Source organism: Mirounga leonina, unplaced genomic scaffold (genome assembly GCF_011800145.1).
Source record: "Mirounga leonina isolate KUSES-001 unplaced genomic scaffold, KU_Mleo_1.0 Mir_178, whole genome shotgun sequence".
Classification (NCBI taxonomy): Eukaryota; Metazoa; Chordata; class Mammalia; order Carnivora; family Phocidae; genus Mirounga; species Mirounga leonina.
Window position 1 is genome coordinate 19,354,630 of NW_023270464.1, and position 26,099 is coordinate 19,380,728.

The 26,099-nt window shown below is 46.3% G+C and overlaps 1 protein-coding gene across 17 annotated transcripts in view; it reads left to right on the top strand.

The window, feature by feature from the left end:
- AKAP13 (A-kinase anchoring protein 13) overlaps positions 1 to 26,099 on the top strand; it is a 320,846-nt gene that overhangs the window by 278,569 nt on the left and 16,178 nt on the right. For 11 of the 17 annotated variants that reach the window (XM_035024073.1, XM_035024072.1, XM_035024081.1 and 8 more), the window contains 12 exons: positions 5,662 to 5,729; positions 7,908 to 7,974; positions 11,796 to 11,931; positions 13,566 to 13,678; positions 14,287 to 14,439; positions 15,046 to 15,296; positions 17,920 to 18,045; positions 18,156 to 18,273; positions 19,106 to 19,354; positions 23,472 to 23,548; positions 24,539 to 24,720; positions 24,839 to 24,921. In XM_035024073.1, coding sequence (XP_034879964.1) covers positions 5,662 to 5,729; positions 7,908 to 7,974; positions 11,796 to 11,931; positions 13,566 to 13,678; positions 14,287 to 14,439; positions 15,046 to 15,296; positions 17,920 to 18,045; positions 18,156 to 18,273; positions 19,106 to 19,354; positions 23,472 to 23,548; positions 24,539 to 24,720; positions 24,839 to 24,921 — 1,623 coding nt within the window. The remainder of the gene's footprint in view (positions 1 to 5,661; positions 5,730 to 7,907; positions 7,975 to 11,795; positions 11,932 to 13,565; positions 13,679 to 14,286; positions 14,440 to 15,045; positions 15,297 to 17,919; positions 18,046 to 18,155; positions 18,274 to 19,105; positions 19,355 to 23,471; positions 23,549 to 24,538; positions 24,721 to 24,838; positions 24,922 to 26,099) is intronic. The other 6 variants (XM_035024076.1, XM_035024082.1, XM_035024088.1 and 3 more) reach the window with 3 other exon arrangements.

Here is a 26,099-nt window from a genome sequence, read left to right on the forward strand (position 1 = left end):
TAAGGGTGATCAGTGACTCAGGATGGGAAGTTCCCTCTCTTCAGAACTCCGCTCGAGAAGGTGAATCCTCCCTTTCATAGCAGTCCTGTGATTCCAGTTCCATTCGGCAGGGCCGTTCTTCTTACCCTTCTATAAAGCAGACTTTCGGAGTTTCTTACCAGTTGTTGTTTGTTTTTCTGCTGAAAGAGAAACAACGTGTAGTATATAACAGCCCACCACAGATCTGTGGCGGTTGGTGGCAGAGGTTTAAAAAAAAAAAAAAAAAGGCAGCAACAGATAGATGATATTTCCCAGTTATGTGGGTTTTCCTTCATATTCTTTTGTCTGATGCCTCCTTGTAGTGAAAAAAAGAAATTGTTGAAGGCTGGACTGTTTGTGTTTAAATTCAGAGGAATCTAATTAGGAGCCGGCTCTGTTCTCATAAACCACTGTGCTGAGACCTTTTTGAATAGCTTTGAAAAATGAAAGCATGTTGCTTACTGCTATTAGGAATTTTTTTTTCTTTTAAATAAATAAAAGGCCAAATAATTCTTTGATCTCCCTAACAACATGGTATGGTTTGAGGCAGTGAGCTTAACGTGTATTAGATTTGTCTTTGGTTCTTCTGTTCTTGGTAATTGTCTGTGTTCCAGAACCGAGAATAAGATTTTAACCTCGTGACTCTGGCTGATGTCAGTGGGGCCAGAGTTTCTAAACCTCTCCCACACACCACTAAAACTGTGGCTGCGAACAGTCTGGGACAACTTGGTAACAGGCTGAGTGTTTTTCAAGTAGGTACTTGAGTATGTTAGGCAGGCATCCACACAAATTACTTATCACTGAGACTCGTGACCCTGTTACAGAGCATATTAAAATTTCAGCTGGGTTAGAGGTTTGGGGACCTGTCTCAGCTAACTAAGAAAGTGAATTTGTATGAAAAGTTGTTTTTTAGAAGTACATTTTATCATCATATCTGCATGGGTTGATTCATCAGTTGGAGATGTCTGTTAAGTCTCAAATACTGGCCTGAGAACTTGAATATTACTGAAGTCTGTTTCAAAGTGATGGTACCACTTCCTCAAAAATCACCTTTGCTTAATTCTGTGGTGTTAGAACTGACTGGGGAGAAAGGCACAGACAGAATGTACTTCGGAGACAGGACATGCGTGTCCCAATGTACTGACGGGTCTCTTCTAGATCAAAATTAGTGGCAGGTTCTCGGGCAAATCCCACCTCCTCTGTTGCCCATAGATGCCAAAAACATTGATTTTCGTGAAAGAGAAGAAAATGCACTTTTGTAACTGGAATAGAAGACAAGAGAGGCTGATTAAAAAATTGTTTTTAGTTTATCACAACTATGATTGACTTTTTTAAAGGATAAGGGGATGTTTATAAGGAAATCCAAGGAACTTGGAGGATATTAGGATATGATACACTGGGGTTTTGGTTTTTAAATACTAGTGGGAAGTAGTACATGGATAATGTAACAACACCTATGTACTCACCACTCAACATGAAAAAGTAGTAAAATTTGTTATATGGCTTCAGATTATTTTTCAGTCTTGAAGAAATAAACATTACAGTTGAATCCCCGTCTTTCCCTGCCTAATTCTCTTCCTCCCTCCCCAAGGACAAGCACTGTCATTTACTGGGGTGCCTGCCATGCAGATGCCTGGGAGCACGGAGTCCCTCTGTGTATGTAGTCTGTATTTTGTAATTTTATCTCCCACGTAAATGTTTAATTTTTTTGTTTTGAGTTTACATAAATGGTACCTTACCTCATTCTGTAATTTTCTTTATTCTCCTCAACATTAAATCTGGGGGATCCAGAGTATTGCAAATGATCAATCTAGACCATGGACTTCTAACTCTTAAATGGTGTTCCATTTTATGAATATATCAAATCTGTCCCACTACTAAGTCATTTGGGTCATTTCCAGTGTCTCTCTCTATTGTAAGCAGGGCTGCAGGGAACATCCCTGTACACCAAGGGAATTGCTAAGTCATAAAGCGGGCACCTTGTCAACTTAACTATATGTTGCCAAATTACTGTCCAACATGAAGGTACCAGCTTCTAGATCCCTCAGCAGATGCTGAGAGTTCCCGCATCTCCGTTTCTTCACCAGTACCTAGAATAGGCAGACTTTTATTTTATCCAGCCTGGTTGGACACGAAATAGTATTTCTCTGTTGTTCTAGTTTGCATTTCTCTGATTTCTAGAGAGATCAGGCACCGTTTTGTGTTGTGAATGACCTGTTCGTGGTCTGTACAACTTTTCTGTTGCATTGTCTTTTTCTTGTTGTTTTACAGTGAGTCTTAAACACTTTCAAGACTCTGCAATTGTGTGTGGCAGTACATTTAATACCATTTCAAAATGTGTCCGTGATATGGATTCATTAGTTTTCCTCATATGCCTTTATCTTCCACGTTTTAAAGTGTATTTTATTAAGTAGAAGGGAGCCAACGAGAGGTTCTCTTAAGCAAGACTCTGAGAGGGGAGAAGGAGGAATGGGATTAAACGAGGTATTTGAAACAGTTTAGCTGAGCGGGGATTTGTGAAAGACAGAGGAAAGGTGGCAAGGGGAGCTCTGGAGCCTGAAAGAGAGGATGGGTCACCTCGGCCCTTGGAACAGAGGGGCTCCGTGCTCCCAGGCATCTGCATGGCAGGCACCCCGAGTAAAGATAGTGTGCGGATGGGGGAATGCATCTGTCTTACTAGAAAATGACTGTAGGAATTTGTCTCGGCTACTGGGTGGTGTTTCTTGCTGTGGGTCCAGCAGCTTGGAGCTCACCCGCCCACCTCTCCCGCTCTTCAGACATCTAGTGCTTTTTACTGTGGGCCAGGAACTGGGGATAGGGATATAAAAATTGTACGAGACAAAGTGAGACTCCCTCAAGGAGTTTTCTGTCCGGTGGAACAGAGTGGCCAGTCCAGTACCGTGACGGAAGCAGGCGTGGAATTCCAGAAGTGCCGAGGTGGGGAATCTTTTCTTCCCTGGGTGAGCCAGGACTTCATCGAGGTGAGTCCTACCGACCCAGGCAGGGAAAGGGATACAAGCACAAAAGACCGTTTGCTCAGGGCTCACAGGCATGACCACACATGGTGAGGTGCTGGAAGCCAAGTAAGAAATTTGAGCTTTATCCTAAAGATGACCGGGAGCTATTGAAGAGTTTCTGGGAGGTGAGAGGCAAAAAAATGTTAAATACAAACCAATAAAGACATATGGTCCAGCCTACCTATTGGCTCTTTGGCCCTTCCTAGAAGACTGTTGGCTAGAGAGGCTTCGCTGGGGTCTGCGTCCTGGAGTAGGCGTTACGTGGCATGACACAGAAGGCCTAGCCACGCTGACCTCTCAGGAGTTACACGGATTCCTGTTTGTGGTTCTGCTTTTTCTCTTGGTAGTAAAACAGTGACTTCTTTATCAAAGCTGATCCTTATTTTCAAGTCACAGAGAACTGGACAAATTAATGAGAGCCAGTGGTTTCCGGTTCTTTAGAGAAACATCCTCAAAATGTTTACATTTACGTTTACTGATTAGAATGAGTCACTCCCCAGGGGTCTCTTTCTGTGAAGGCCTCCTTATGCCCAGACAGGGACATTGCTGAGAAACCCCAGCAATTCCTGTTCAGTGGTACATAACCTCTCTCTCACTGCCGACTTCTAGAGCAGCTCACGACTTACGTGGAGCTGACCATAGGCGGTAGAAATGACAAGGAGCATGGCCTCCAAGTCACTCCCTTGCCATCTGCTCTTGGAGAAGAACTCGGGCGGGGCAGGAACAGAGTTTGGACGGAATTAAAACCTTCCAGGTTTTTCCTCTTGATGCCGACGTGAGCCTTTCCCAGCAGAGCCTCACCTCATCCTGCCGTTAGTAAAGGAACTTAGATGTCTCTTCCGGTTTGTTAACAGAAAGGTGACCAGACAGTGACTGTCACGGGGGTGGAGCCAGAAGAGGTTGGCTGGCTGGGGGCAGAAGCAGGCCTAGGAGTGAAAGTCCCCGAACCAAGCCTCATCCCACCCCCAGGACTGCAGACTGGTTCCGACGGTGGGCCATCCTGTTGACAAAAGCAGACGTGCTCCTCATAGCCTCCTGGGTGCTGGTGGCCTCTGTCCAGACTCCTCCAGTTGAGGCCCTTCCCTGACCGTAACCTACGGAGTGGCTGGAGCTACCCGAGTGATAATTCAGATGACGCAGAAGTTGAAATCTTTGGCTGCATGAACCTGGTGGGACGGTCCATGGGATTTACTTTGGAAAATTATCCCTTTCTTAAGAGGTGTGAAGAGTCTTACGGAATCACAGGCTGAAGGAACTTGGCGGCGGGGAGTGTGGACCCACCTCTCATTTACTAGGTGGGGAAACCGAGGCCCTAAGGAAAGCATGGGTCAGACTAACTAGCAGAGCCAGGACTGAAATCAGATGTGATTGCACAGCGGCTCTTCCTGTGCTCCCGCTAGTGTTAATAAGTTGGCATCTCACATTTTATAATCAATGTTGTATCAGGGCACTTGGCCTTTGATAAAAAAGACCTAGTTAGGGTGTAAGCTAGACATTTGAATAGGAGCCACGAGCCGGGCACTGTGCTAGAGAGACGTAAAGATTCAGCAGGAGATGTAGCACTCTGTGGAGGAGAAAACCGTTAAGACCATCACAGCACCGCGTAGCAGGCGGTGCTAGGGGCCCGGGAACCGAGTAGGCGTTGCAGGAGCAGCTGTCGAGGAAGGGCCTGTGGGAATGGGCCTCTGGCGCCTGGGGTTTTGGCAGCCTCCATTCTAGTGCCCTGTCCTCGCCATCGTTGCTCCCCTCTCCCCACATCCACACGTGTGCACCAGGAGAGCGTCTCGGCCCACAGTGAGTGAGTTGACGCGGGCAGGACCTGCGGTGCTGCCTGTTGAATGGTGTCTGGTTGATTTTCTCAGGGAGCCTTCCCCTGGAGAGGCTCTCGTCACTGGGTGTCCCCACAGACCCATCTTTTATTTGCTTCTGCTTCCCCTCTGGCCTGGCGCAGTTCTGTTTTATGACTTCATAGCAGCAGTAAGAGCTGACAGCAGCCCTTCTGAGGCCCAGAGGGCTGGGTTTTTACATCAGTGGCTTTGGAGCCAAGGGCTGAGGTTCGTGTCCTTGGCAGATGTGGTCTCCCCTCCGTCTTTCAGGAAGTCTCCCACTTTATCCTGAGTCAGGATTCCCAGATGTGCCTGGGTTGGTTCTGATGACCTTTCTTTTGCGTCTCCCGACTCCGGCTGGGTGGCAGAAAGCTCAAGGTGGTTAAGATCCCAAGCAGAAGGACATAAACAGGTGTCTTTTGACACGGCCATACAGATTTCCCGAGTCCTGGTAAGGGGCTCTATTGCGGGATTTGTTTGTGACTTCAGCTTCACATGTTGACAGCAGACACTTTTACTTTCCGTTTTGCTTGGTAGCCTCTCAGCTTCCTGCCTGAGAAGCTCCAGACTTCTCGTTTCCGCTAATCAGAAATCACATCTGCTCTCATTTTTGCTCCTCCCCATGACATCACACGCCTGCTTTCTGGAAGGGGACGGCAGTCTGTAATCCCAGTTAGAGCCACATTCTGACATGCGAGTGACTTCACTCGGGAATCCGCAGGCTGCAGTGGCTGCAGGAAGTCCGAGTCCAAGATCTCTTGGCTGGGTTGAAGTCACCTTGGGCTTTGCTTGCTTTTCAGGTTGCAGTGCTTTTGTCCACAAAGGCTGTAGAGAAAGTCTGGCCTCCTGTGCAAAGGTCAAAATGAAGGTAAGACATTTCTCAGGGTGGGGAGAGTCCTGGTTGGGGTTTTTGTTTATGGTAATCATTTGGTACCAACACTGAGACCAAAACAACCAAACAGTAATTCTTCTCTAAAGTGACCGAGTCTCTTCTTAATTAACACACTTGGGCATCTGTGGCTTTTGGAAAACAAAATGCTTTCAGAACTCCGTGTTAAATACACATTTCTCTGCTTTTCTAGCATCTCGGTGTTGTTGTTAAGGTGGTTTTGTTCAGAGCCACATCTGCAGGCCTGCTCTGCCAGCCACACACCAGCTTTCTCTGGGCCACCCTGAGGGCACCAGGTGTCATTCAGGGACTTTGAGCTGCTGGGGAGCTGAGGAGGGCTGAGGGTTTGACGTGGCTGCCCGGCGGCGCTCGTGTCCACGGGGCACGAAGCAGTTGGCTCTGGTCACGTGACGCAAGAATAGGACACGTGCCGGGCGTGTGGAGGGACCTGCTCTGGGCATGCATGCTGTGCAGTAATGGGCACCGCTTATCAGGCGGCCCTTAAAGAGAGTGGGTTTGGGGACCCACCTTCGAGGTAGCCTCCATGGTTTTCAGTGTTCTAGTCACCCATAAATAAATGTCCTTCTGTCCTTGTCAGAAGAGCACTCTCAGCTGCATCTACACTATGCTCAGCATGCCGTGTGCTGCATTAGTGAGCAAACATTTATGTTACAGCGGCCTCACACTTGAATGAGTGTGCTTTAGAGTCACCTCAGGGACTTGCTAAAAGACCATTTACTGCACCCCTCTCCCCGAGTTGCACACTCTGGGATGGGGCCCAGGACTTTGCATTTCTAGTAAGTTCCCAGATGACGCAGATGCTGCGAGTCTGCACTAGTGTAAGAATGAATCACTTCTGTACCCCAGATCTTAGCAGCCCGTGGGCATAAATTTTGTTTGGCTCTTGAAGTATTTTTTGTTGTTGATGATGCAGTTATTTTTAAAAATCACATTTCCTATCAATAGGGATTTCTAATTTCTCCTAAAACAATTGGAAGATCTCAAAAAAAAAAAAAAAAGAAAATTGGAAGATCTCACAATCCTGGTTGCTTCCTCTTACCCAGCATTCCCGATTTTCACCTTGCCCTTTTTCCTGTTCTCCATAGTACTTCTCAGCTTCTCAGAGTTTCTATTTAACAGCCTGTATTTACTTACTACATTTATTTTGCGTGGTCTTGCACCTTCCCCCCCACTAGCATGTAAGCACCGAACTTGCCAAGCAGTCTGAAGTCAGGAATGTTTGATCCACTGATAGATCCTAAGCATACAGCATGGACTCTGGAGATCTAGGTCCCTGAATGTTGGGGAGATGGATGGGAAGTGGTAATCCATGGGGTCTGAGTGGCTGCCGCCTCCTCGACAGGATGTGTGTGTTCCCTCCCCACCCCCCCACCTTGCCTCCTTCGCTTGTTGCCTGCCTGACCCTGCAGGCACGGGGTTTGTGATCTGACAGGACTTAGTGCTATTGGGAATGTACTAGGTTCTGTAGAAGGCTGATGATAGAGCTATAGCATCTCCTCTTATAGGAGAACACAGCCTAAAAGGGGGAGTTCATTTTAAAATTGTGTCCACTAATGATTTATCTCCGAGTAATTGGTTCACTCCATAACTTCTCACACACGGTGTTTCTGTCACATGCTACAACAAAAATCTCAACTGAAATTCGTACTTTACTTAAGGACTGTTTAATCCCTTATTAAAACGCCAGTCACTGGACAAACAGGAATGAAAAAAGGCACAGATGCCGCTCTTCAGGACCCTGCATTCTGCTGGGGAAGATGTCAGGCAGTTGGGGACCGTACATGAGGGGGAAACTGTGGAGGTCTGTGCAGGATTCTCAGGGGCGGCCAGGCACTGCCTTGGGGGAGGAGGAAGAAGGTGATGGTTGGCTTTCCCCGGGAGGTGGCTCTTACGTGGTCTTGAAATGGAGGGATACCCTGGGGCGAAGGGCGTTCCAGGCGGGAGAAGCAGCCTCTGCGGGGTCCTGGCACTCGGCGGGTTCAGAGGAGAGCCCGCGGGGGTGGCTGGCGGAATGCTGAGCAACCTGGCCAGGAGGCGGGCTGGAGCTCTCTCCCTGCTCTGGGCTTCTTGAGACCGCACAGAGGAGAAATTGTGGGTGCCGTCCGCGTGTATTTATTTATTCCCTTTTTCCTTCAGCAGCCCAGAGGGAGCCTTCAGGCACAGGACACATCTTCGCTGCCCACAGTCATCATGAGGAGCAAGCGTAAGTCACTCAGCCCTGCTCTCTTCCAGCCCTTTTTGACTCTGGTTCAGGACTTAAACACACTTCTGTAATATTCATCTGTTATTCTTACTCAAGATTTGAGTGTTTATTTTGTGGTAAGTTAGAGGAGGCTGCAGGTGATTGGCCAAAGCCTAACGTTCTACCATCAAACTCCCTTGGAAGGCTTCTAGAATAGTGTGTGTACTGGCTTGAGAGGCAGCCCTGTTGTCTGTCTGTCTAAGCAGGTGATCCCATGCATCTCGAAATTCCTCTTCCATGGGTTGACAGTTGCTTGTTTTTAGCACCTCACGGTTGCACAAAGGAAATGAGATCTTTTTGATTAGTTTAGGGGCACCTCAGTGGCTCAGTCGGTTGAGCGTTTGCCTTTGGCTCAGGTCATGATCTCAGGGTCCTGGGATCGAGCCCCGTATCAGGTTCTCTGCTCAATCAGAGAGTTTGCTTCTCCCTCTGCTCCTCGCCCCTGCGTGCCTGAGTGGAGTAGGGATTGGTTTCAAATGAATAAATAAAGCCTTTTTTAAAAAACTTCTGTTTATAAGCTGTGAAGTAAATAATTCTCTTTTTTCCCCAAGGACTTCAAGTGGTACACAAAATTCAGTAAATCACAGTGTCCCATTCACCAGTGTATGCAAGGCTCCACTTTGGTTTTACTTAATGTTCTCCCTTTTTCATTCCCCATTCCCTTCCTCCTTGCTTCCCCTCCATAGCGCCCACTCTAGTTATTTAACATGTATCTTTCTGATCTGCTCTGTCTTTACACAGATGTTTATATCTGAAAATAACTGTGTGTTGCATTTTTATTAGATATGACTTACACTTCTTCGTTCTTTTTTCTCAATCTGCCATTTTAAGATCTACGCGTGTTTTTATGTATAAGCTGTTATTCCATAATTTAATTATCGGTTCCCCCAAAGATGGATATCTAAGTCATTTCCAACTGCCACTGTAAATAACGCAGTACTGAATATCATCTTAATTGGCTCTACGGGAACCTCCGTGGGACTTACCCTAAGGCAGTGTTTTTCAAAGTGTAGTTCCTGGATCATTAAGAAGTGTGCATTCTTGGGCCCTACTGAGACCTGCTAAATCAGAAGTCCCAGAGGTGGAGCCCTGTGATCTGTGTTTGAATAGATCCTCCAGGTGAGTCTGAATCACACTCAAGCTTGAGAACCACTGCTGCACGGAGTTGCTCTGAGTTCTTCCAGAAGCGTGCAGACTCCCTCTAGGTGGATTAGGTCTGCTTATTATCAGTCTTTGCATGTAGATTCCTGTAAGAAAGGTTTCGCCAGACCGACACCCACTTTAATCAGTGATCCAGTCCATTCCAGCATCTCTTACCAGTCTAGTCTTCCTTAAACCTTTTTTCTGGGACATTATCCCTTGCTTCAGAAATCTGTTTTCTTTCACATGAGAGAAAATAACATTTTTTTTTTAATACCTGTTATATGTCAGGTTATGTGTGTTACCTCTGACGCAAGTATTCTCACTCCCATTTTACACCCTCCGATACAGTTTGGTGGTGAAGAGTACAGATTGTGGATTCAAGTCGTATGGGTTTGGGTCCAGCCCTACCACTCAGTAGCCGTGTGTGACCTTGGGCATTTACTACATCCCCACTCTGTGCTTTATTTTCCTCCTCTGTGAACGGGATGGTAACAGTTTCAGTGGGTGGTTCTCAGGTTTCAATGAGATCACACCCATAAAGAACCTGATAGTAGGCCCTCTTAAGTGTTAGCTTCGGCTACTTTCATCATCCCCACAAATAGGGAAACTGAGGCTCAGATATTATATCACTTGCCTGAGTGGAGTTAGGGATTGGTTTCAAACAAGGGAAAGCTGTTGTTTTCACCCCCCTATCTGTCCTTTAAAAACAAAGTTGTTCTTGGGACGCCTGGCTGGCTCCGTCGGTGTGACTCTTGATCTCGGGGTTGTGAGTCCGAGCCCCACATTGGGTGTGAAGGTTACTTAAAAAATAAAAAAATTAAAAAAAAAAAACCCAGAGTTGTCCTTTATCACTTTTAGGGTTCTGCATAGCATGACTTCATTCTGCTTCTCCAGCCTTTTCTACTGATTCTTTATATACATCCTCTTTCTTTCTTTCTTTGTTCTCTTCTACTTGTGTTGTACTACGTGATTATTTCTGCCTTCATTCATACAGTTCTCCTCATCACAATGTCCTCTTTTCCTTCCGACTACCCACATCCTTGCCATTCTTCAAGAACCAGCGTCTCTTCCTCCGTTGGATTTTATCCGCTCACTGACCTCCCTCCCAAAACACCGAGGATAGGCCCCAGGCTCTTGGACACTTCAGCACATTCCCTTTTCTGTCGTTGTTCTTATTCCCTGTTGGGGCAGGGCCCACATCTCCTGCTTCTCATGTGCTTCTGCAGGAAGGCTCTGGTCATATGGTAGTTAGCGTGTTTCTGATGTTTTATTGTATCACCTTCCTCTAAATAGAATTTGGATTGGAAATTAATGGTTTTATTAATTTTTATTAAGTCAGAAACATCCTGCAATGCCGTGAATGTCATAACAGCTGCCCCAGTCTTATTTCCTCCAGCTCTTGACACTCCTGGGGATAGAGAGATCATGCAGCTCGTGTCTGGGGCACGAGCTCAGTTACGAAGGAAAAATAATTTGGTAGCCAAATGCCAGTGTGACCACTTAAGCATAAAATTAGAGTTTCAGTTTCCTCTCTGGTCATGTTCAGGAGACCTGCACGGTATGAGAACAGCTTAGCTGTGTGAGAGTAAAGTGTTGCATTTTTCTCAGCTGTAAATTAAAGGAATTGGTCAAAATCTGTGTTCTCAAACAACGTGCAGAAGAATCACTTGGGGATCGTAAAATGTGTGGACTCCCAGGTCCCACCCCCAAGGGACGAGAAGGGCTGGGAGTTTGCATATCTCCCACGCACCTCAGATGTGGCTGGATAGGCACTCCCAAAGAACACTGGCCTCTGTTAATCTCTGGTTCCTTTTATCCTTAAAATTCTTCCAATTTTATTTTATTTTACTTTGAGTTATTTTCTGTGTTTAAATATACTATCACCCCATGATTCTTCATCCCCATTGCCTAATCTCCATGCCACCCCACAGCTAACCACTCTTCTTAGTTTTTTATTTATCTTCTTCAAGTTTCTTTATTGAAGTAAAGCAAATACCAATTTGGCTTATTTTTCTTTTTTTTTTTAAAACATGGAAGTCTGTTGTGCACCTTTGTTCTGGGCCTTGATTTTTTTCCCCCCGTTACAATATTATCTTGGAGATCTGCATCAATTCGTGGAGAGTGTACTCATTTTTTTTTAAAGCTACATAGTATTTCAATGTGTGATGTACCATAATTTGTTAATAGATCTTCTTTTGATACTCACTTCTGTCATTGCTCGTATTTTGCTTTGACCAACAACGTTGCATTGAATGACTTTGGACATGATGTCCTTTCAAGCATTACAAGTATATCTTGTAGAATAAACATATCCAGGGTGCCTGACTGGCTCAATTAGTGGAGCCTGAGACTCTTGATCTTGGGGTTGTGAGTTCAAACCCCATCTTGGGAGTAGAGATTACATGAAAAAAAAAAAAAGGTAAAAATCTATCCTAAAATGGAAATCTGGATCAAAGAATATAGGCATTTGCAGTTTCAATAGATATTGCCAGATTGTCCTTTGTAGAGTTTTTGTACCCACTTACACTCCCAGGGCAAATCTGTTTTAAAGAAATTTGCTTCTATTTGGCTTTGTCAGATGAGTCACTACTTGTGAGCTTGGATACGTGGTTCAGCCAGTGTCCTCTCTTCCTTTACAGCCTCACAGCCCAAGGAGCGTCCTCGATCCGCAGTCCTCCTGGCGGATGAAGCCACTGCCATTCCCATGTTTGCCAACAGACGGTCCCAGCAGAGTGTCTCACTCTCCAAAAGCGTCTCCATACAGAACATTGCTGGGTAAGTGGGGATTTAAAGATTGCACAGTTGACAGCTAGGTGACAAGAGCTTAATAACCATATCATTTGACAAAGAGATTCTTCTCATTGGGAAAAAGTGTATAAAATAATGACTCGGTGCACAACCAAGTGTTGCAGACGTGGAGAATGGGAATTGCATTTTGATGCACTGTCATGCCCGTCATTTTGTAGCAAGGATCCCCTTTAAACACCATCATCAACCACGTTGTCCTGTGCTTCATTCATGGTCAGCCTCACTTTTAAGGAACCTGAGTTAAAAAAAGATGGTTTTTAGATGAAAATAAGAAGTGAAAATGGAGGGGCCGGGGGGGATGACTTCTTCCTGATTTTTGTTTGTAACCACTTATATTTTCAGATATTACACTTTTCTTTTGGTCAGATGAACCTAGTGTTTCTGCTGCTTTTTATAAATCTCTTTCCCGTGCTTGCATATTGACTCTTGAGTCAGTTTCATGGGAGTGAATAATGGGCCAGTTACGACCATTGGGTCCCCACTCACTCATTTGCATGAAGTTCCTTTTGTGGTCCCTGCAAAAGTTGCTACAGCCCCTGACTGTCAGGCCGCAGCTGTCCCATGGCTGGCACAGGGCTGATTATGATGTTGCTGGCAGTTTTGGGTAATAAGCCTTCTGCTTTCCCATCAAGTAAAGAAGTCATCTCAAATGTAGGACTCAAAACATCTCTTCCACCTCTCTTAACCCTGGGCTGGAACAAAATTCTTAACTAAAGGATGCAAATCTTCTTTTGTCTGTACATCCTAACCTCTGTGCTGGCTAGTGTTTTCTTATTAAAAGTTTCAGGCATTTTTATTTTGTTTTGTCTTTGCATTGTCATTATTCAAAGGCCTTCCTTTCAGAGTTGTTATGGTTTCAAAATTTGTTTGCATTGTGACTTTAAAAAGCTAGTCTTTAAATAAAATGTAAAGCTTTTAATGACTCTGGCTTGCTTTTGTATCCTACCAGAAACATTTACTGGGGGCCTACTGTGCTGGCTGGTGGGTTGGGTTTGAGACAGTCCAGGGAATACAGTTTATTAGAAGTGCTTGGTCTACAGATTATTTAGAGAACAAGGAGATAAAATTAGTGGTTACACAGTGAGTTTCAAATGGAGAAATTTTTTTTTTTTTAAAGATTTTATTTATTTATTTGACAGAGAGATAGAGAACACAAGTAGGCAGAGGGAGAGGGAGAAGCAGGCTCCCCGCCAAGCAGGGAGCCGGATGCAGGACTTGATCCGGGACTCCGGGATCATGACCTGAGCTGAAGGCAGCCGCTTAACCGACTGAGCCACCCAGGCACCCAAATGGAGAAACTTCTTATGTAATGTGTATAGAGTTTAAGGGAAGAGCATTCTCCTTGGTGTACCTATCCTTAAAAAAAAAAAATTCAATTTTTGAACTTCTTGTTCAAAAAACTCAAGTTTGCAATGATGTTAGATGCTTCTGACCTTCATTAATAGTTTGTGTTGCATGTTGCCGGGTACCTGACATTAAGTAATTTGTCTTCCATCATTTGGTACTTAGAGCCAGCTGTCATTTTTAGAGTTTTTCAGGTTGAGAATGCAGACCATGGTTTATCAAAATGTGTTTGAGTAGGTGCTTCTTTTTGTCCCCAGAGTTGGAAATGACGAGAACATATCAAACACCTGGAAATTCCTGTCTCATTCAACAGACTCACTAAATAAAATCAGCAAGGTCAATGAGTCAACAGAGTCACTAACTGACGAGGGTAAGAGGAAATGATGGCCGTGTCTTACACATCTGTGGAGACTGGGTGCCGTTCCCTGAATATAATTGTTAATGGAATAATAGTACCTGCCTCTTCCTTACTCCTGTGAAGGTTCTCTGACCTGTCTCTAAAACATCAAACGCTTTATAATGAATTGGTAATCAGACTTATCCAGTTGTTAGGTAGTTGTCCATTGAGGGATGTCATTGACTTTCATGTGGTCATTCTCTAGTACAAACACTTGTCCTTCATCTGGACTTCTGGTACGTGGTCAGTTGTAGCTCTCTCGGCAGGTTGTAAGCCTACTGTCTTCAACGAGTAAAGTTACCAGGTCCTTCTCAATTCCTTATTCACATAGGAATCCTGAATCTCAGTCACATTTGATTTATGTGATATTTATCACTCTTTTCCAGAGTTGTGAATGTGGAGTGTGTCACTCCCAAACAGGAAGTGATTTTTCTCTGGTACTAGACTATGCGTTCTGGGAATATTCCCTGTGTCAATGCCATGTTTATGTCTTATGAAGTTATCACCCGAGGAGAGTCCAATGTAGGCTTTCTAGAGCTCACAGACCCCAGATTCTGATCTTGATCTTTTGATATTTTGAGGAGTAGGTACAGACATGAATGAAGGACAGCTAATGGGGGACTTCGAGATGGAATCCAAACAACTAGAAGCCGAGTCCTGGAGTCGCATAGTGGACAGCAAGTTTCTGAAACAGCAAAAGAAAGATGTGGTCAAACGGCAAGAAGTGATTTATGGTGAGACTCTCCATTTGCTCTGCTAATACTTGGTTTACATTGTGCAGCATTTTTTATCGGGAATCACTAGACCATGGAAAGCCAATTTTCAAGTATGTAGCATGTCAGAGATTTTCTTTAAAAACTTTGAGGTCTAGAGACAGGATCTTATATCTATTCTTTTCTCTTTAAAATTGTTTCCTTTAATTTTATTGAACGTTTTATTGACTGTGAGTGCTTATTTACGCAGCCGCCCTAGAGAGAGATCTCTTGTGACGGTACAGTTTGATTCCTCAGCTACACTGGAAACCAAGCATGAGTCATTTCTAGGAAATGGGACACAGTAAGTTCTGAAAGGCTCTGAATCCAACGAAGACCACTTGGGAAACCACCATTTAAGAGTGATGGATTCCAGTATGCTGTCAGAAAACAATGTTAGGTCACGTGAAATAGAGGAATAAGATGAGAACACTTAAGGGGAAAGACAGCTGTTGACCTGGTTTTTAAGTTTAAATTGTGCTCTAAACAGCTTTAAGACTAAAGTGGGTTCTAAATGGCCACGGATGACCTTTGAAGGAGAACGCTTTAAAGGAACGTTCCTGACCGTTAAGCTTTGTCCTCCTTCAGAGTTGATGCAGACAGAGTTGCACCACATCCGGACGCTGAAGATCATGAGCGACGTGTACAGCCGGGGGATGATGACGGAGCTGCTTTTTGAGCAGCAGACGGTGGAGAAGCTCTTCCCCTGTTTGGATGAGCTGATCAGTATCCATAGCCAGTTCTTTCAGAGGATCCTGGAGCGGAAGAAGGAATCTCTGGTGGATAAAAGTGAAAAGAACTTTCTCATCAAGAGGATGGGAGATGTGCTTGTAAATCAGGTGAGCAACGAGAAGGATCTTTCCCAAAAAATGGGGTAAAAAGTGAAGCTTTAGGGTTCAGCAGCCACTCATTCACATCCTGGCTGTACTATTCGTTATGTTTGTAAACTTAGGCAAGTTATTGAATCTCTGAGCATCCAGTTTCCTTTTCTGTAAATGAGGACAGATTTTCTCTAACACCGTGGTTTTTTTGTTTGTTTTGTTTTGTTTTTAAAGATTTTATTTATTTATTTGAGAGAGGGCACAGGAGAGGGGGGAGGGTCAGAGAGAGAAGCAGACTCCCCGCCGAGCAGGGAGCCCGATGCGGGACTCAATCCCGGGACTCCAGGATCATGACCTGAGCCGAAGGCAGTTGCTCAACCGACTGAGCCACCCAGGCGCCCCATCTAACACCGTTTTTTAAAACTAAAAGGAATGTATACATAAAATGCCTAGTGTATATGGTAGATACTCAGTAAAAGTCCATTTTCCTTTCTCAGCATCCAGACTGTCATCAGAAACAGGGTAGTTTAAGAAATCAAAAGCTATCTGTTGGAATCTCAACGGCCCCCTGTGCCTCAAATCAAAAAGGAACTCATTTATCTGAAAACCAACTGAGCATAGAAAATTGAATAAGAACCTATATAAAATAATTCATAAAATAGATCTTGCTGATATTTTCATCAAGGTGTGGTGTGGTTTCAACTCTACTCCAAAAACAGGCCAGAAGTTATTTTGAAAAAAGCCTTGCTAGTTTAACCTGGACGGACAGATGGGCACAGCGACGCCGGCTGGCTCTTCCCCAGCAGGTCTCTGCCTCGGGCTGGAAGCAGAGGCTTCGTTGCTGGAACACTTGCTCGAGAGTGTTGTCCTTCCCTTATATTCTTCAGTCCATACCTCTCGCCTCGTTCACTCATTCCTTTCTCGCCTGTTTACTGGGCATCTAAATCCCAGCTGGAACCACAAAGGTAGACACAGCGTCGACCTGTGCCTCATGGACCCCGTGCTCCCAAGTGAACGTAGGCATGGTAGGAGGTAAATGCACACACAGTGCGGCCCACACCGGAACGCAGCCGTCTGCCGCAAATAGGGCCTCCAAGTGGGAGTGGTCAGCTCTGCAAGTGAGGACATCCCCTCCCAACATTTTCCACGACCCTCTCTCTGCCCTCAGACCCGCCCAGGTGCCTCGTCTGACCTTGACTGGTGTTGTCCACGGCTCACTATACTCGTGCACCTGGGGATTCATATCTTAGCCCCCCGCCCATGGCGTCCCTTTGTTGGCTCTGTGTGCCAGTTCAAGAGTCACCCTTTTAGAGCACGTGCTTCGTGATGGGAGTGGAGCACCTAAACTCTGTGCCTTTTTTTTTTTTTTTAATGTTTATGCCTTTAATAAGAGAGTTTCGAAATATAGGAAGCAAAAACTGATCTGCAAGGGAAAATGGACAAATCCACAATTATCATTGGCAATAAACTCTGTGCCTTACCTTCCCCTTTGGTAAAGGGGAAAAGGAAAAGCTAGCTACCCCGAGCCTTTTTTCCAGTTTTTCTGGTAAGGATTGATTTGTGTTGCCTTCAGAGGTTTTTAGTACAGTGGAAATTGATGCTTAGCAAGCATCATATGGACCCCATGTAGAAACGCATTGGTTTACCCCAAAGTGAACATATCTTCAGATGAGCCGTTGAGATTACACACGTTTTAGGAATGATGAAAGGCCACGCAGAATTGTTAGGACTGCTGGCCTGAGGTAGGAGAGGTAAGCAGATCCCTAGGTAAGAATAGCTGTTTCTGACACCTTTCTTAAGACTATCTCAGAGGAAAACTTCTAGTGAGCCTCCTTGTTTTACCACCGTGTTTATGACACATGGAAATTAGAACACATTTTGCATTACTTAAGTGTACAGTACATAGATATTTCTGGGTGGTTGTTTTTTAAAATATATATAACATGTTTAATGAAATAAATGCATAATGCCATATATAAATGTACCCATTGAAAGTATATAACTCAAAAAAAAAAAAATACAGCTCAGTGGTCTATATTCACGGAGTTGGACAGCTGTCATCACAGTCAATTTTAGAGCATCTTTATCACCCTGTCCCTCAACTGCCTCTACCCTGGGCATCCACTAATCTCCTCTCTGTCTCTGTGGATTTGTCTATTCTGGATTTATTATGTAAATGGGATAAAACAATATAGAGACCTTTGCAGTTGGCTTTTTTCATTTAGAATAATGCTTTCAAGGTTCATCAGTATTGTAATGTATTCATATGCCATCCCTTTTTGTGGCTGAATAATGGTCCATCCTGTGTATCTACCACATTGTATTTATCCTTTAAGGGACATTTGGTTTCTTTCCACTTGGGGGCATTTGTGAATATGGCACCCATGAACTTTCGTATCCAAGTTTTTGTGTGGAGTACGTTTAATGCCTCAGAGCGGAATTGCCGGTCACACAGTAACTGTAGCTTTCCGAGGAACTGCCAGACTATTTTCCAAAGCTGCTGCGCCATTTGAATCTTTAGGGGGAATTCTTGGGGAAGCACTCTTGGATTTTATGAATAGGCTGGAAACTGTATACAAAATGGTGGCAAAATTTTAGCACCCTGAGCTCCGACTTAACGTCTGTTGTCTTTTCTCCACAGTTTTCAGGGGAGAATGCAGAGCGCTTAAAGAAGACGTACGGCAAGTTTTGTGGGCAGCATAACCAGTCTGTGAACTACTTTAAAGACATTTATACCAAGGACAAGCGGTTCCAGGCCTTTGTGAAGGTATTGGTGTGAAACATGGAAATCTGCATGGTTGTCCAGGGCGCTGTTGCTGTCCGTTGAACCAGAACCTTCCTGCAGTAGCTCCTGATAATTTGTTCTGTCCTTTGCAGAAGAAGATGAGCAGCGCTGTTGTGAGGAGGCTGGGAATCCCAGAGTGCATATTGCTGGTGACCCAGCGGATCACCAAATACCCAGTTTTATTCCAAAGAATATTGCAGTGTACCAAAGGTGAGCCCCTCTCCTTACCCAGTCGTGCCTGCCCTCGGACTGTTTCCCGTCTGTCCAGCAGCACAAGGGGCCCCAAGGAAGAGTTCCTTCAGACTCTCACAGGTCTATAAGAGATCCTGTGTTTTGCCTTAAAAACCATTTTCTTGGGGCACCTGGGTGGCTCAGTTGGTTAAGCAATGTGCTCAGCAGGGAGTCTGCTTCTCCCTCTGACCCTCCCCCCTCTCATGTACTCACTCTCTCTCTCAAATAAATAAAATCTTTAAAATAAAAAAAAAGTTTTCTTAAGTGAAAACTTGAAATGCTGCATCACCATATGCAGGGTGGATGAGAGCAGGAAGGGAAAGAACCACTGACTCCCTCCAGATTCCGCACCCTGAGCATCTTTCTCCCTTACCGCGAGATTGGGTGGTGCTTCCCCCCACTTCTTTCCATGAGTGCTAGACCTGCTGCTTTTTCTCACTTAGCCAGGACTTAGAAGGTTCTCTCTTGGCTAACCCTGCTCCCAGGCAGTTTCGTTAAAGGTGAGGTGGTAAAACAAAGACATAAGTTAAAAAATTATTGCTCCTCTCCCTCCCTGAAATTGTTGGGTCCTTCTCCTTCAGGACATGGTATGGAATTGTGTGTTGTGTCTAGAGTGAGAACATCTAACTTTATTTAGGATTAACCTGGTGACAGGGATTGGCACGTGACCTTTGGTGTGTTGGCTTCACTCTGCCAGACACACTGTCAGCCTGTCCCCAGAGGGAAGATGATGGTGTGGGGCGAGGAAGTAGGTTTCCCCCTCCTTGTCTGAACGGATCCATTAAAAACAGGATTATTCCTTCCTTCCAAGACAATGACGTGGAGCAGGAAGATCTGGCTCAGTCCCTGAGCCTGGTGAAGGATGTGATTGGAGCTGTGGACAGCAAAGTGGCAAGTTATGAAAAGAAAGTGCGTCTCAATGAGATTTATACAAAGACAGACAGCAAGTCGATCATGAGGATGAAGAGCGGCCAGATGTTTGCCAAGGAGGATTTGAAGCGGAAGAAGCTTGTGCGGGACGGGGCTGTGTTTCTGAAGAATGCAGCAGGAAGGTTGAAAGGTAAGGCTCGTTTTTGTCTGAGTCTCTGTGTACCGGACAAAGAGCAAGCAGAATTCAGATGTTTTTGTTAGAAACCTGCCGCCAGGTTTTTCCTAGGGAGCCCATGTCCGTACATCACACAGGAACAACAGTCCTTTAAGTGTTCTTAATTTTGTATCAAAAAGGATGAGGTTGAGGGCACCTGGGTGGCTCGGTCGGTTGGGCGACTATCTTCGGCTCAGGTCGTGATCCTGGAGTCCCGTGATCGAGTCCCGCATCGGGCTCCCTGCTCGGCGGGGAGCCTGCTTCTCCCTCTGACCCTCCTCCCTCTCATGCTCTCTGTCTCTCATTCTCTCTCTCTCAAATAAAGAAATAAAATCTTGGGCGCCTGGGTGGCTCAGTTGGTTAAGCGACTGCCTTCGGCTCAGGTCATGATCCTGGAGTCCCGGGATCGAGTCCCGCATCGGGCTCCCTGCTCGGCAGGGAGTCTGCTTCTCCCCCTGACCCTCCTCCCTCTCATGCTCTCATTCTCACTCTCAAATAAATAAAATCTTTAAAAAAAAAAAAAAAAAAAGGATGAGGTTGAGATAAATTACAAGATCAGAAACTCCTCCAGTAAGATAACAAGGGAATGATGCAGGTAGGGAAATTGGAAAAAAAAAAACTAATTTAAAAATAAAGCAAGGTGGCCCTTCTCGGCACCTACTCCCGGTGGCCCCGAGGGCGTGCGGACCAGGGGCGGCCCCAGAGAGGAGGCGGCAGAGGGGGGCTGGTGTGTGGGTCTTCGTGTTGCGGCGTGGCCCTCGTGTCCAGAATAGGGAGGAGCGGGAGACCACAAGGACAGGCCCAGGAGCAGTGACGTCCAAAGAGGAACAAAAAATCTCATGCCAGCCAGGAAAACGAAAGGAAGGATGAAAAGGAGCAAGTTGCTAATAACGGAGAGCCATTGGCCCTGCCCTGGAAGCCAGTGACTGTGTGTCATGTGCCTCAAGTCAGTCGTCGTCGGTCCCGTTCCGCGGTATAGCTGGGACACGCGTCAGTGGCTCGGAGGGCCACGGGGTGAGGGGGGCGTGTATGGAAAGGCTCAGGAGGAGGTGAGACAGCAGAGGGAAAAGCAGTTCAGCCATCGCCTGCGGGCCCTGAGCACTGCCCCTCCTCACCATGGCCGTGCCGTCATGAGGAGTGTGGCCTAGGCCTCGAATCCTGATGTTTTCCCTCCAGCTCATAGGAAGACACACATGCCTCCTGAACTGAACGTTCTCAGTGCCCCATTGTTGTAAACCTTCTGGTGTTATGTGTCTCTTGTGGCAAGATGCTCATTCTATATTGTGAAGTTCATAATGCTGTTTAAAAAGGAAAAAAAAAAAAAGCCAAGTGTAAGATTACTACAAAAACTTGGGCTATTAAAGGAAGGTGTATTCCCCTACAGAAACGGGCAACACATTTGGGGTTGGCGTCTCTGGAAACAGGTGCAAGGAGGGGAAGCCCCATCAGGCAGCAATTCAGAGTCTGTGAGATTAAAAACACATGTTCTGTTCTGAAGAGAGATGGTAGAGGACTTTTCAGCTCCCAAGACCTTAGAGGAAATGTATTTTTAACTCACACCAACTAGATGATTAAAACTTGATGATATTCATCTCTTCTATCTTTCTCTAAGCAAGAGATGATAAAAGATACTAATTTTCCATTTGGCTTTAATTTTTTCTTAAAAAGGATGAGCTACATCAAGTTAAGGAAGTTACTGTGAGGTTTGTTAATTCATCTATACATCTGATTTTTTTTTTTTTTTAATCTGTTTGTCGAACCTGCCCTCTCTAGGCCTGTATAACAGCTCTGACTTGACCAGCAGCCCTGAGCATGCCCCAGCCCGGCCCCGGCCCCTGCAAGCTGCGTGCTCGAGGCAGGCTGGCCCCGTGCCGTCAGCCCCGCTGACGTAAAGCCAAGGCTAGGGATGAAATGTGGGCCTCTCTCCCGTCTCTCATGTGTCAGGAACACTGTAGGCAGCTGCTGCCAGCCAGTGGCCTAGAGTCCAGCTAGCATCTCACCCAGCTTGGACCAAACAGTAAAGACGGCCCAGGTGATCGGTGGGCCTCAAAGGTGAATGAAGCTGACCGCGCCTAGAAGTTGGGCTCCGAACGAAGAGGCCTGTGAAGAGGTGCTTGCCGCATAGTCTGCTGGGTGCTGGAACCAAGAGCTGAACTAAGCAGGGGGAGGCAGTGCGGAGTGGCATGGAGCTAGTGGTGAAGGATGAAGGGCAGGCGCACCCGGCTCTCTGGCAGCAGAGACAGTGGCGGGGAGGGCTGGGGACACGGGCAGAGAGGGGCCTCGTCCAGACGGAGACACGGACAGCTGACACTGTTAATGGGGGTGGGCAAAGAATGGGTTCCAGATGGAGGGTTTCCAGCAAGGAAGGGACACAGTAGATTGTTTTCTAGCACGCGGTGGAGGCAGCGAGGGGCTGCCTTAAAGGACAAGCGGTTCTAGGCCTTTGGGGAGACACTGGCGAAGGACACAGGACCGCCCCGGCTGCAGGGGCCTGAGTTGCCCGGGGGGCATGAAAAGGAAGCACAGGAGCCTTTCAGAGAGAAGAACAGGCCCCTCCTGCCTCCAGCAGATGTGTCTCCCTGCCGCACGGTGAACTTGGACTAGGTGATCCCCAAGGCTCCCTCCGTCCTCCCAGCCCCAGTCCTCTGATGCTCTGAGAAGCCCGGATCAGGACTCTTCCCACACTGGGAAGCGCCTGTCTCCTCTTGCAAGGTCCTGAATTTCCTAGAGCGGCCGCTGCCTGGAGCCAGCACTTGGTTCTTTCCTGTGCACGGCGGTTTATTTATCCACTCCCAGACTAGCAACGACTGGATCCCAGCTGTGGGCATGAAGCTGTGGGCCGCCAGTGGCACGAGACAGTCTCTCTGGCCTGAAGGGCCCTAGTGCACTTAGGGGCTGGTGGGGAGCCCTTTGCCCTCAGGCAAGCTCGTGCCAGGAACAGCCAGTCCTGCGCTGGGCACCCCTCGAGAGGGCTGGGCTTGTTTTTCTCTGATCCTCTGACACTGGTCACAGAAGCGTCAGCGTCCCACGAAGTGGAAACTTGTGTTTTGGAACTTTTTTTTTCTTTTTTGGCAGACACCCGAATTATTTACAAGTAAACTTTAAGAAACTTGTCCAAACTAATAGCAGTCCACAGAATAGTCACGCACAGCCTGGTTGGTCTTGGCTGAAAACGGTACCTCCCTAGGAACCAGCTGTGCTTGCTTCTGTTCTCTTCGTAGCTGTGTCGTGAGTTACCAGGGAGGGGCTCCCGGCTGTGGCAGAAGCAGGAGAGAAGGCCCGACCGCCTGGGAGGGGGCTGCATGAGTCCGCTCCATTCTCTCCCCAGGGGCTGTGGGGGTCGATGAGCCTGTTAGCTCTCTGGAGACGCCAGACTTTGTCTCTAGGGGAGTACTGGGAGATGCCACTTCCTGTCCTCCAGCAGAGCGGGAGCTGGTGGCATTTCCTGGATTACTAGATCCAAGTAGAGCTCTCACTTGGCTTTTGTTTGAGTTGAGAGGAAGAGCAGCCTGTGTCTATGGTAGAGGTTGAGGCTGAGTAGGACCTCTTGGAGCTGGGGGACAAGCCGTTGTGTTCGCAGGTACCTGTGGAATGCGAGGGCCTCGTGGAGCCGTTCTGTCCTGCGGGTTGGGGGAAGCCTACCTTTCATTAGACTGAGCTCTTTTGATACATCACCTCTTGGCAGCTCTCCGGTCTGCTCTCCCACGCCTCTCCCAGTATTAGGATCGGAAGTCGAGGAGTATTATGACCTGAGTATTTGGTGGAATATGTTGCTATTACTAGCTGTTAAAGTCCTTCCCAGCTTTATTCTTAAAGTATTTTGTTCTTCAAGTCTCTCCTTATGGGATTATCTTTCCAGAATGGAGTACTCAAGCTTTGTCAAGATAAGGCTTTGGTGATAACTACATTTAAAAATGCCTCTAAAAATGTAATGACCGATATCATTGCAGAAATGTAAATCCATCCATCACCTTGGAGGAGTGGAGAGTACTCTCCCATCCTGACTTGCTCTGTGGGCCGGGTTGCTGAGTTGGCGTCTAACTTGCTTCACTGCTAAGTAATCCTTGTCCTTTCTCTCCTTCCCCACTTACAGAGGTTCAGGCAGTTCTGCTTACTGACATTTTAGTGTTCCTTCAAGAAAAAGACCAGAAATACGTCTTCGCATCACTGGTAAGCTGAACTGTCAGGCTCTTCCATTTGTAACGAATAGTATTTGGAAGAGCTAGCTTAAGTATGGGGTCCGGACGCTGGATTCCTGCTCTCCCACCCTTTCAGCATTACTTTGCTCAGGACAGATTCCTCTGAGTATTTCCTCAGATACTCTTGCAGTTTTCCACCCCACCCCCCAAAAAATTATTTTTCTGTTCCCTCTCAGTCCCTTTGAGAGCCTTGGACGTTTGACCTAAAGAGATCTATCACTGGAGTATTTCTTGCACATTATGCCCCATAAATTGTGCTAATTTGTAATGTTGCCAGCCAGTCACAGAGGAACCTAGAAGGATTCATCATGTAGAAACCATGTCTGAAAACTCTGTGGATATAAATTATCATTTCTTTTTTGGAAATCTTTTTCTGTTTGATAAAATGGAGATGAAATAACGAGATACTTCTCTTTATCTTGAATCTACCGTTGTTAAACCATACGCTTTTTTTTCCAGTCTTCCTGAGAAATAATTGACATATATCACCATCTAAGGTGTACAATATAATGATTCGATTTACATATATTATTAAATGATGATCACAATAAGTTTAGCTAATATTCATCATCTCATGTAGATACAATATAAAGAAAAGAAGGAAGAAATGAAATAGTTGTTATGATAAGAACCCTGAGAATTTGTTTATTTGTACCGAACAATAGAGTTAGCCATAGTCCTCGTGTTCACGTTACATTCCTAGAGCTTCTTTATCTCATAGCTGGGAGTTTGTGCCTTTTGACCACCCTCCTCCATCTCATTCCCCCTGCTTACCCCTCCACATCTGGTTACCACAAGTCCGGTCTCTCTTTTTCTGTGAGTTTGGTGTGGGGTTGTTTTGTTTTTTTAGATTCCACACGTGAGTGAGATCATGCATCTGGTCTTGCCTTAGATCAGAGTTGTTCTTGAGAGTTAGAATATTGTATGCCTTTCTTACATCGACCCTCTCCCCTTTTTCCAGGACCAGAAATCAACAGTGATCTCGTTAAAGAAACTGATTGTCAGGGAAGTAGCACATGAGGAGAAAGGTTTATTCTTAATCAGTATGGGGATGAAGGACCCAGAGATGGTGGAAGTGCATGCTAGCTCCAAGGAGGAGCGGAACAGCTGGATTCAGATCGTTCAGGACACGATCAACACCCTGTAAGTCAAACGCCAGGGCCCGTCCCAGCCTCTGTGATTTTTATCCTCGAGGGGGCAGTGACCAGAGTCCTCAACGTCGTGGGGGCTGTTGGTCCATTTTGTTTTGTTTTGGGATTAGGAACAGAGATGAAGATGAAGGAATTCCTAGCGAGAATGAGGAAGAAAAGAGGATGCTGGACACCAAAGCCCGAGAACTGAAAGGTAAGGCTGTGGGAAGCGTCCGCGACCTTGTCCGTGGGGGGAACTGCAAGAGGCTCCCAGGGCGATGCGGCCCCTCGGCTCCAGAGCTGTCCTGGCAGTTTCAGAACAGGGTGGTGAGTGGCTTTTAACGAAAGAGCAACTGAACCTGAGCCGACATGGATCCCAGGTCCCGTAAAACGGCCGTCAGAAGGTGTCCGACACTAGGTCAAGGGGGTACTGGTTCTCTGTTCTCACTTTGTGTTCTTGGACCCTGGTCACATTCTTTGTACTTTGTCACAGAAGAATTTGCTAAAACTCACGGTCATATTCGAGAGTCAGACAGAGAGAAGGGTACTTGAAGAAAAGAATTTTCCGGTTAATGTTCCAGTTACTGTTTTTGTCAGTACCCTGCCGCTACGCTGTGTGTCCACCATGAGTTATAAGGTAGTTCTGGGAGAGGTGTTCTCACCGATTATGCTCGACCTCTGTTTGTTGAGTCCCTGCTGTTCCAGGTAGTCTTGTCAACACCCCTACAAGATATGTTTGCCAGTCCCCATTGTGCAGATGAGAAAGCTGAGGCCCACAAAGGCCACACGGTCCAGGGTCACGTACGTGGAGCGTGTCAGAGGCTTCTTCTCCCCTGCTTTCTAAACGGCAGCGTGGGTGCTCCCCTCTCTTTGCCAGTGCTTATCGAATGTTCCAAAGTAAAGACTGTGCTTTGGGTAGAAATAAGGCCCAGAGTCAAATAAATGTTAGCACCCGAGGAGTTTGGTTAGTCCTTTAAGCTGGACAAAGCAGTAACACTGTGTTTGGTGGTGGGGGGTGGGGAGGCAGATTTAGACGAGATCGGGCGCATTCAGGGTGGTATGGCCGTAGACGGGAGGCAGATTTAGGCTGAAGCCAGAGTTACACCTGATTTATTGGCCCATGGTTAATATGACAGATATGAAAGCTTACTTCTCTTCACATGCATGAAGCCCCCGGCCAGGCATACTGCTAAGTGCTGGGGGTGCAGAGATTCCTAAAGCAGCATCCCTGCTGTCAGGGAGCCCCCCGTTAGCAAGGAAGACGTACGGAAATGATGGGACGGGACCGCAGGCACATCTAAAGGACCAAATCCTGCCTGCGAAGCTGACGCATGAGCTGAGTCTAAAGCAGTTACTGCACCAGACGAGAGAAGCAGTTACTGCACCAGACGA